General features: G+C 41.5%; 1 protein-coding gene across 15 annotated transcripts in view; it reads left to right on the top strand.

The window, feature by feature from the left end:
* LOC124044226 (peripheral plasma membrane protein CASK-like) overlaps positions 1–12,263 on the top strand; it is a 253,203-nt gene that overhangs the window by 220,166 nt on the left and 20,774 nt on the right. For 8 of the 15 annotated variants that reach the window (XM_046363804.1, XM_046363802.1, XM_046363817.1 and 5 more), the window contains 2 exons: positions 6,351–6,386; positions 8,744–8,788. In XM_046363804.1, the coding sequence (XP_046219760.1) occupies positions 6,351–6,386; positions 8,744–8,788 (81 nt within the window). The remainder of the gene's footprint in view (positions 1–6,350; positions 6,387–8,743; positions 8,789–12,263) is intronic. The other 7 variants (XM_046363813.1, XM_046363809.1, XM_046363812.1 and 4 more) reach the window with 1 other exon arrangement.

Raw genomic sequence — 12,263 nt, 5'->3', positions numbered from 1 at the left:
ATATTTACGCTCAGTGTGTCATCGGGATCTCTGCTGAAAGGTTTCTGTTAGAGATTTTCCGTCCTCTCTCTCTCTCTCTCTCTGTCGTGGTTAGAGTGCATAGTTCAGAGTGACATTCATTCATGTCGTTATAAAATGGATGTTTCGGCGGATGTCGTTCTTCGCTTTCAGTGATACCGAATTCCTAGCTGCAGACTAGTAATTAATATCAAAGACTTGTTCTTATTCTGTCAGTATCAATAGTCTAAGAGTTTAACCACGTGGGATGGTTAAAAGACTCAGCAATCGTCTCAAACCTTGACCTTCTCGTTATCGAGGTAAGCTGGTCTGCAACCTTTGTCCTCTCGTGATTGAGAGATGGTCTGGTGGTCTGGTGATAGAAAACCCGAGTGGGGGTTTTATTCTGAAGGGCAGAAAAGGGCCTGTCCCAGGATGCCCGACCATAACTGTGCTCATGGGTGGTCCTCTGATTTAGTTAGACTCAAAAGGGAATTGGAGTTTCCTTCATTAAACAGTCCAAAGTCACATTACACAATTTTACAAACAGTATCATCCTCACTCATTCATCTTATTCAACAATTAGATGTAAACCTCATATCTGAGGCTATTATATAAACAACGTTATGGTAATGTGGCCGCACCGTCTCTCATTAGTTGTACAAACTTGTAACAAACGGACCAGTTTGTAGCTGGATTCTTCACCGATCTTTTATACCTTCTCCGGAACATAAATGTTGTTCGGACCTCAAGTTCTGTGAGGTGGAAGAAATTCCTTTGTTCTCTATGAAACTTCACTCTGTCTCTATACTGTGTGGCCATGAGGCAGGAATTTACGACTTCTCTGACCACAGCGTCCTGGTTGTAGGAGGCAGAGAGAGGGGGAGGGTGCTCGCTGTACCCAAAAAGGGCAACGTCATGACATAAGGCAACAAAATAGGAAAAATGCCAAGAGGGGTGAATACTTTGGCCGCCACTGCACCTCTACTTACCTGTACATATCTATACCTACAGCGGCAAGAAAAGTATGTGAACCCTTTGGAAGATTTCTGCATAAATTGGTCACAAAAATTGATCTGATCTTCATCTAGGTCACAACAATATATAAACACAGTCTGCTTAAACTAAAAACACACAAACAATTATATGTTTTCATGTCTTTATTGAACACACCATGTAAACATTCACAGTGCGGGGTGGGAAAAGTATGTGAACCCTTGGATTTAATAACTGGTTGACACCTCTATGGCAGCAATAACCTCAACCAAATGTTTTCTGTAGTTGAGGATCAGACCTGCACAACAGTCAGGAGGAATTTATTTATAAATGTATTTATAAAAACTGTTTAGGTTCAGCAATATTCTTGGGATGTCTGGTGTGAACTACTCTCTTGAGGTCATGCCACAGCATTTAAATTGGTTTGAGGTCAGGACTCTGACTGGGCCACTCAGGTTGAGGTCAGGACTCTGACTGGGCCACTCAGGTTGAGGTCAGGACTCTGACTGGGCCACTCAGGTTGAGGTCAGGACTCTGACTGGGCCACTCAGGTTGAGGTCAGGACTCTGACTGGGCCACTCAGGTTGAGGTCAGGACTCTGACTGGGCCACTCAGGTTGAGGTCAGGACTCTGACTGGGCCACTCAGGTTGAGGTCAGGACTCTGACTGGGCCACTCAGGTTGAGGTCAGGCTCTGACTGGGCCACTCAGGTTGAGGTCAGGACTCTGACTGGGCCACTCAGGTTGAGGTCAGGACTCTGACTGGGCCACTCAGGTTGAGGTCAGGACTCTGACTGGGCCACTCAAGAAGGCGTATTTTCTTCTGTTCAAGTCATTCTGTTGTTGATTTACTTCTGTCTTTTGGGTTGTTGTCCAGTTGCATCACCCAACTTCTGTTGAGCTTCAGTTGGCCGACAGATAGCCTAGCATTCTCCTGCAAAATGTCTTGATAAACTTGGGAATTAATTTTTCTGTCAAATGACAGCAATTGTCCAGGCCTGAGGCAGCAAAGCAGCCCCAAACCATGATGCTCCCTCCACCATACTTTACAGTTGAGATGAGGTTTTGATGTTGGTGTGCTGTGCCTTTTTTTCTCCACACATAGTGTTGTGTGTTCCTTCCAAACAACTCAACTGTAGTTTAATCTGTCCACAGAATATTTTGACAGTATTGCTGTGGAACTTCCAGGTGCACTTTTGCAAACTTAAGACGTGCCTCAATGGTTTTTTTTGGACAGCAGTGGCTTCTTCCGTGGTACCCTCCCATGAACACCATTCTTGTTTAGTGTTTTACGTATCATGGACTCATCAACAGAGATGTTAGCATGTTCCAAAGATTTTAGTCTTTGGTCTTTAGCTGACACGCTAGGATTCTTCTTAACCTCATTGAGCATTCTGCTCTGTGATCTTGCAGTCAACTTTGCAGGACGGCCACTCCTTGGGATAGTAGTAACAGTGCTGAACTTTCTCGATATACAGACAATTTGTCTTACCATGGACTGATGGACATCAAGGCTTTTAGAGAACATTTTGTAACCCTTTCCAGCTTTATGCAAGTCAACAATTCTTAATCTTAGGTCTTTTGAGATCTCTTTTATTCAAGGCATGGTTCACATCAGACCATGCTTCTTGTGAATAGCTAACTCAAATTTTGTGAGTGTTTTTATAGGGCAAGGCAGCTCTAACCAACATCTCCAATCTCGTCTCATTGATTGGACTCCAGGTTAGCTGACTACTGACTCTAATTACCTGTTGGAGAAGTCTAGGGGTTAGGGGTTCACATACTTTTTCCAACCTTCACTGGGAATGTTTAAATTATGTATTCAATATAGACAAGAAATATACAATAATTTGTGTCTTATTAGTTTAAGCACACTATGTTTGTCTATTGTTGTAACTTAGATGAAGATCAGATCAAATTTGGTGACCAATTTATGCAGAGATCCAGGTAATTCCAAAGGGTTCACATACTTTTTTTGCTGCTGTATCTACCTACCTACCTATACCTACATCTACGTACCTGTACCTACCTATACCTATCTACCTATACCTACCTATACCTACATCTACGTACCTGTACCTACCTATACCTACATCTACGTACCTGTACCTACCTATACCTATCTACCTATACCTACATCTACGTACCTGTACCTACCTATACCTATCTACCTATACCTACATCTACGTACCTGTACCTACCTATACCTATCTACCTACCTATACATACCTACCTACCTATACCTACATCTACATACCTGTACCTACCTATACCTATCTACCTATACATACCTCTCTACCTACCTATACATACCTACCTATACCTACATCTACGTACCTGTACCTACCTATACCTATCTACCTATACATACCTCTCTACCTACCTATACATACCTACCTATACCTACATCTACGTACCTGTACCTACCTATACCTATCTACCTATACATACCTCTCTACCTACCTATACATACCTACCTACCTATACCTACATCTACGTACCTGTACCTACCTATACCTATCTACCTATACCTACCTCTCTACCTACCTATACATACCTACCTACCTATACCTACATCTACGTACCTGTACCTACCTATACCTACCTACCTATACCTACATCTACGTACCTGTACCTACCTATACCTATCTACCTATACCTACATCTACCTACCTACCTATACATACCTACCTACCTATACCTACATCTACGTACCTGTACCTACCTATACCTATCTACCTATACCTACCTCTACCTACCTACCTATACATACCTACCTACCTATACCTACATCTACGTACCTGTACCTACCTATACCTATCTACCTATACCTACCTACCTCACACCTACCTATACCTATACCTACCTATACATACCTACCTACCTATACCTACATCTACGTACCTGTACCTACCTATACCTATCTACCTATACCTACCTCTCTACCTACCTATACATACCTACCTACCTATACCTACATCTACGTACCTGTACCTACCTATACCTATCTACCTATCTACCTATACCTACCTCTCTACCTACCTATACATACCTACCTACCTATACCTACATCTACGTACCTGTACCTACCTATACCTATCTACCTATCTACCTATACCTACCTCTCTACCTACCTATACATACCTACCTACCTATACCTACATCTACGTACCTGTACCTACCTACCTAAATCTACGTACCTACCTATATATATCTACCTACCTACCTATACCTACATCTACGTACCTGTACCTACCTACCTAAATCTACGTACTTACCTACCTCTACCTACTTACCTGTACCTACCTATACCTATCTACCTATACCTACCTCTCTACCTACCTATACATACCTACCTACCTACCTACCTATACCTATACCTAAAACTACATCTACGTACCTGTACCTACCTACCTAAATCTACGTACCTACCTACCTCTACCTACTTACCTGTACCTACCTATACCTATCTTCCTATCTACCTATACTTACATCTACGTACCTGTACCTACCTACTTACATACCTATCTACCTATACCTACCTCTCTACCTACCTATACCTACCTCTCTACCTACCTATACATATTTACATTTACATTTAAGTCATTTAGCAGACGCTCTTATCCAGTACCTACCTATACCTACATCTACGTACCTGTACCTACCTACCTAAATCTACGTACCTACCTACTTACCTACCTCTACCTACTTACCTGTACCTACCTATCTACCTATCTACCTATACCTACCTCTCTACCTACCTATACATACCTACCTACCTACCTACCTATACCTATCTCTACCTACTTACCTGTACCTACCTATACCTATCTACCTATCTACCTATCTACCTATACCTACCTCTCTACCTACCTACCTCTACCTACCTACCTACCTATCTCTACCTACTTACCTGTACCTACCTATACCTGCCTATCTACATATAGCATTCATTGTAGATTATTCATTGATGAGGATGTGTATATGTTAATGTAATTTCATAATTCCCAATATGTTTTCTTTAATTGAATTCACTTAGTCTATTTTATGAGAATTTGTAAGATTCTTATTTGCATAAAATAGACAGAGACCAGTCTTATCAAAAATAGATCATAGTATTTACTCTCGGAGCGCGCTGCCATGTAACCACCAACAACAGTTTATATACAAAATATGACGTCATAGGTTATAAAATATTCTTTCTCCCAACAGTTCAAAAGTTAATTCGAGATAAACCTTCTGAAGTCTTCATCCATCACCATTCAGCAGACAGTTCCAGCTAATGGAAAACCTAAGAAAACACACACTGCCTTATCTAAACATCCCAGAGACAGTTGAGTCGGGTCAACCATAGGTTATCGACCCTTTCTGCTTACTTTTTTAAAAAACACTTCCAGTCTTCTCCAAGCTGGCTGGAATGGTATTTATCTAATTTAATTACCCCCTGTTTCATGCTCCACAATCCCTCACTTATGAATTCATGTTGTTAATAAGATATAATAAAACAGAGTATAAGTTTACCTAGTTACAGTCTACAGTCTATTAGCCTATTAGAAGCTTCTAAAGCCATGACATCATTTTCTGGAATTTTCCAAGCTATTTAAAAGCACAGTCAACTTAGTGTTTGTAAACTTCTGATACACTGGAATTGTGATACAGTGAATTATAAGTGAAATCATCTGTCTGTAAACAATTGTTGGAAAATGACTTGTGTCATGCACCGACTTGCCAAAACTATAGTTTGTTAACAAGAAATTGGAGTGGTTGAAAAATGAGTTTTAATGACTCCAACCTAAGTGTATGTAAACTTCTGACTTCAACTGTGCCTACACCTACCTATGCATACATACCTACCTACCTACCTACCTACCTACCTACCTACCTACCTACCTACCTACCTACCTACCTACCTACCTACCTACCTACCTACCTACCTCTACCTACCTATGCATACAAACCTACCTACCCCTACCTACCTACCTACCTACCTACCTACCTACCTACCTACCTACCTACCTACCTACCTACCTACCTACTTACCTACCAAACCTAAATACCTACCTACCTGATAACTGTACACGTCGGTGCTGAAATTGCTTTGCTTTGCTCTCTGCTTTCCTGCGCTCACTTCTGCGAGATTTGTCCTGCAAAAGCTCTGCTCTAACAACCTAAAGCTCAACTATGTCTGTATGGCTAACTGAGAATCACTGTACCCTCTCTCTCATTGGTGACATGAGGGTAGGGAATGTGTGTTTGACTGTCTTCTGTACACAATATTATGGTGTTGTTGTGGCAGTTCCCCTGCCTCTCTCTGGTGTAAACTCTCTGTCTCTGTCACTGCTGCTGTTTTCTCTTCAGGATCTGCCGTCTACCGTCCAACCCAAGAATCGACAGGTGAATACCAGCACTCTCTACCTTGTGAAACACACAAGCTGAACTGTAACACACAACCCCTCACAACTCCTCCATTCATTTCCCCTCATCCAATTTCTACACATCTGTGTGTGTGCGTGTGTGTGCGCATATGTGCACAGACACAGTGTGTTTGCGAGTTCACATGCCCCCCCCCCCCATTGACTAACTGTCAAGGTCAACCCATATGAGTAGACTCCATTCACTTACAATGTTGTTAATATACTGTGGCTACAGACTGATCTCCAAGCTGTGTTTAGAGCAGGATAGTGTCTGCTAGACTGGGCCATGACCTCTCTCAAAGAAATACTACTGGATATTGGTCTCAATCCAAGACAATTCATACTCCAAATCTACCCCTGCTGCTTACATATGTCATACCTTTGACAGCTATAGGGTAGTGTAGTGCAGGCTTTTGTTCCAGCCCAGCAATAACAACCCCGATTCTACTTGTTACGGTATCTATTATTATTGTTGATAGCTAGCTGATACAGACTGCTCACCCTGTGGACCAATAGGACCAGAGCTTTGTTTAGGAAATCTGCTCACCCTGTGGGCCAACAGGACCAGAGCTGGTTTGGGACAGTCTGCTCACCCTGTGGGCCAACAGGACCAAAGCTTTGTTTAGGACAGTCTGCTCACCCTGTGGGCCAACAGGACCAAAGCTTTGTTTAGGACAGTCTGCTCACCCTGTGGGCCAACAAGACCAGAGCTGGTTTTGGACAGTCTGCTCACCCTGTGGGCCAACAGGACCAGAGCTTGTTTAGGACAGTCTGCTCACCCTGTGGGCCAACAGGACCAGAGCTGGTTTGGGACAGTCTGCTCACCCTGTGGGCCAACAGGACCAGAGCTGGTTTGGGACAGTCTGCTCACCCTGTGGGCCAATAGGACCAGAGCTGGTTTGGGACAGTCTGCTCACCCTGTGGGCCAACAGGACCAGAGCTGGTGACTAACTGTAACTGTGTAACCAACGAGTATATATCTAGTTAACTTTGATGAGTAAAATCTTAGCTGTAAACTAATGGCACAGGAATTGTTTAAACAGTGGTGCTCCATCACCCTCCTCCTCACCCCTTTCGTCATTGTCTTTGTGGACCCCAACAGAAACACCATCACTGACTGTCTGTGTAGACTCAAACGCCCATCTTAAACCCATACACCAGCGCAAACCCAACAAGTAACTTGACCTGAGCTTTAATCTAATAAACCTAACCAAACCTCATCCCAGGAGAGTTGTGTACATCCATTGTGTAGATGCCACCAGTAGAGGTCGCCCACAGTAGCACTGTCTCACTGAGACATGGCTGCAGTTACTTCACTGAACTGCACAGTCACACATTAAACGGCATTACACGTCAGTCTCTAATCAGATAACTAAGACCCATGCATGGGCCGTATTGGACAGTTTGGAGGGTGTTACTGGCTCCTCAAGCCCTCTATAATTTCACCCATTAGCATGTGACATCATCATCCATTATGATCTCTCAATTTGAAACCCATAAAATTGTTTTGGATTCCTGTTACTGAATGCATTCCACCTCCCTTCCTTGATCAGCAATCACTGATCTGACAGTGTTGGATAGGTTAAAGCTCATCCATGTATTTTACCAATCTAGTCTTTTCAGATCTTTTCAAATGAAGGCAGGAACAAGGAAAGGAATACGTGAAAAGAATTCTAAAGGGTCAGTCTCCTCATTATAAGAAGGAAGGAATGAGTGTTTAAAAGAATTCTAAAGGGTCAGTCTCCTCATTATAAGAAGGAAGGAATGAGTGTTTAAAAGAATTCAAATGGGTCAGTCTCCTCATTATAAGAAGGAAGGAATCAGTGTTTAAAAGAATTCAAATGGGTCAGTCTCCTCATTATAAGAAGGAAGGAATGAGTGTTTAAAATAATTCCAATGGGTCAGTCTCCTCGTTATAAGAAGGAAGGAATGCATGTTTAAAAGAATTCCAATGGGTCAGTCTGCTCGTTATAAGAAGGAACAAGGGAAGGAATCCGTGTTCAAAAGAATTTCAACGGGCCAGTCTCCTCATTATAACCAGGGTTGGGGTCAATACCATTTAAATTCAATTTCAGAGGATGAATTGAATCCTCTTTGACAGAAACAGGCCATTCGTGAAATTAAGTGAATTTCAATTTATCCTCTGAATAAAATGAATTAAAGTGGAATTTACGTCCAACACTGAAAGTGACATCATCCATGTTAATCCATCACCATAGTAGCATTAATGCTTAACATTCTCAATCTCCCCCGCGCTCTACTCACTGTACTGTGTGTGTAGACACTCTGTAGTGGTTTTACTGCATGATGTGTGTGTGTGGTGCTTTCACATCCTAGATGGTCGTACCCAGACCTCCAATCAAGGATAAAATGTCCGTCAAGGTAAGATATAGTGTTGCCTCCACAGTGCTACACCATTGAGATAAAACAGCAGACATCCTAGGAATTGTTTTATCTCTATGGCTACACCCTAGTTATTCCCTTAGATGACTGTAATAGGAATCATTTTTTTCTCCTAAACAACATCCCATATAGTAGAATCTTACAGTCTAATACGACTAAAACCACAATGAAAAACCACAGCCTTTTGATTATTGCAACTAGTCAAGTCTTACTGTATTCAGAGTGCATTATCACAAGGTCTCAATACACTTCTCAGAGAAATGTATTAAATATGAACGTATGAACAGGTCTTATCAGACACAAGACTGGTACTCTGGTGCTAAAGGTGTGTTGAATCAGTCAGTGATACAGAACATGTGTTTTAACAAGTTCAAAGAGAGATTCTAAAGAGACAACTCTGTGTTAACGATCCATGAGAGGTTCTAAAGAGACAACCCTGTGTTATCGATCCATGAGAGATTCTAAAGAGACAACCCTGTGTTAACGATCCACGAGAGATTCTAAAGAGACAACTCTGTGTTATCGATCTCTGAGAGATTCTAAAGAGACAACCCTGTGTTATCGATCCATGAGAGATTCTAAAGAGACAACCCTGTGTTAACGATCCACGAGAGATTCTAAAGAGACAACTCTGTGTTAACGATCCACGAGAGATTCTAAAGAGACAACTCTGTGTTATCGATCTCTGAGAGATTCTAAAGAGACAACCCTGTGTTAACGATCCACGAGAGATTCTAAAGAGACAACTCTGTGTTACCGATCTCTGAGAGATTCTAAAGAGACAACCCTGTGTTAACGATCCACGAGAGATTCTAAAGAGACAACTCTGTGTTATCGATCCATGAGAGATTCTAAAGAGACAACCCTGTGTTAACGATCCACGAGAGATTCTAAAGAGACAACTCGATCCCTGAGAGATTCTAAAGAGACAACTCTGTGTTAACGATCCACGAGAGATTCTAAAGAGACAACTCTGTGTTAACGATCCCTGTGCCATTTATATCAGTCAAATCAAATCAAATCACATTTGTTTATGAAGCCCTTTTTACATCAGCAGATGTCACAAAGTGCTTATACGGAAACCCAGCCTAAAATCCACAAACAGCAAACAATGCAGATGTAGAAGCACAGTGGCTAGGAAAAATTCCCTAGAAAGGGTAGGACCCTAGGAAGAAACCTAGAGAGGAACCAGGCTCTGAGGGGTGGCCTTTCCTCTTCTTTGTACTGCCTCTGAAGAAAGATGTTGATTAATACCACAACTCGTGTTTTTTGTACCAGGCAGCCACCAGGGCCGGGCGATATGGCCAAAATATTTTATCACAGTATTTTTTTTAAATTGGACGGTATGACGGTACTTGATTAATAAAAGTTCTACATTTGCTTCATTAGTGAGTGATCCTCGGGTGGCAACACATACATTCTCAGTGATTTCAATCTTTCTCCATTCTGATTGTTTTATACTGTTCAATTCAACTTCAAAACAAATTTCAGCACTTTTATCATTTCTGCATTTCCTGCACTCAATTGCAGGGTGGAAAAAGTACTCAAATGTTATACTTGAGTAAACGTATAGATACGGTAATTGAAAATTACTCAAGTGAGTAACCCAGTAAAATATTACTTGAGTAAAAGTCTAAAAGTATTTGGTTTAAATATACTTAAGTATCAAAAGTAAATGAAATTGATAAAATGTACTTAAGTATCAAAAGGAAAACCAGAAGGCACTATTTTCTTGTTTTTTTAGTAATTTAGTAATTAACGGATAGCCAGGGGCACACTCCAACACTCAAACATCATTTACAAACAAAGCATTTGTGTTTGGTGAGCCCTAGTAGATGATCAGGGATGTTCTCTTGATAAGTGCGGGAATTGGACCGTTTTCCTGTCCTGCTAAGCATTCAAAATGTAACGAGTACTTTTAGGTGTCAGGGAAAATGTATGGAGTAAAAAGTACAGTATTGTCTTGAGGAATGTAGTGAAGTAAAAGTTGTCAAGAATAGTAAAGTACAGATACAAAAAAACGACTTAAGTAGTGCTTGAAAGTATTTTTACTAAAGTAGTACTTGAAAGTATTTTTACTTAAGTACTTTACACCTTTGCTCTATTGAGATCATTTCCCCACTGCCACATAGGGCTGCACGATATACGCAAATAATCTTGGACTTATTTTTAACCAAATATTGCAATTGCGATTTGACTTGCGAATTAGAGCAACACTGTTGGAATCATGGAAATAGAATGACTATTCTAATTTTATAGTTAGAATATAATAGTGGGCACTTTGAATACAGTGTTGTGTGAGATGCCAACAAATTAAATTGCCAAGGAGGAGTAATTGTGCAAGGGTAGGAACTAAAGTGTTGATAAGTATTTCCTAGTGGACCCTATAAGCTTTGACTACATTGCATGTTTTCTCTTTGCCACTTCATGTAGCTAACATATGCTTGCTTTGCATATTCCTCTTTATATATATATTTAGAAGATACTGTTGCACAAACAACATGTTGATTTTAGGGCTACACAATCACTGGTATTATCAGGCTGTATTAACTAGCTACTTTTGCTATTACTTAGTACATTTATTAGCTAGCTAGCTAGCTATTAGCATTAGCGGCTAATGATTAGCACCTCACAAGATTTAGGGCAACTTGCTAAGAAAAGACAAACTAGCTGTTTGCTGATTGTATGAAACACAAACTAATAGTGTCATTATAGAACGCTAGTGGATTTATATTAAGAAGCAAAGTGAAGACAGCATTGTTGTCATCAACATTGTTGTATGCGCTGCATTGACCATGCAGACTGAATGCAAGTGTCTCGTGGTTGAGAACATCAAATGCGCTCTTTGAGTGACAGGGGGCGTGGCTAGGTCTGTATGGAAAGTGGCAGAGAGAAAGCGGAGAGAGATGACTCAAGTAGCGAACTAAACTATAAAAAATGACATAACACATGGCGCATCACATTTTACAAACCAAACATTCAAATACCGGTATAGAAGGTAAAGTAATAACCCAAACCGGTCCCTGCATCAGTACTGTATACTGTATACCGCCCATCACTACTGCCCATAGGGAAAGGTCTCCAACCTGGCAACCCATTGGTATGTACAGCCAGAAGCCACTCCTCCCTCTCCGGGTTTCCATCCTGGCAACCCATTGGTCTGGATGCCACTCCTCCCTCTTCAGGTCTCCAATCTGGCAACCCATTGGTTTGTACTGCCAGAAGCCACTCCTCCCTCTCCGGGTTTCCATCCTGGCAACCCATTGGTCTGGATGCCACTCCTCCCTCTTCAGGTCTCCAACCTGGCAACTGGACAGAGAGGCTCATTTATACCACACAGCTATTTCTTTGAGTGTCCCCCGTGAAGTAAAACTACCCATAGGGAAAGGTCTTTGATCTGGCAACCCATTGGTCTGTAGTGTTGTGGTGTCTCTCTTGTCGTGATGTGTGTTTT

This window comes from Oncorhynchus gorbuscha, linkage group LG09 (genome assembly GCF_021184085.1).
Source record: "Oncorhynchus gorbuscha isolate QuinsamMale2020 ecotype Even-year linkage group LG09, OgorEven_v1.0, whole genome shotgun sequence".
Taxonomy (NCBI): domain Eukaryota; kingdom Metazoa; phylum Chordata; class Actinopteri; order Salmoniformes; family Salmonidae; genus Oncorhynchus; species Oncorhynchus gorbuscha.
The sequence above is the reverse complement of the archived record's forward strand: the minus strand, read 5'-3'. Positions and strand labels throughout refer to the sequence as shown.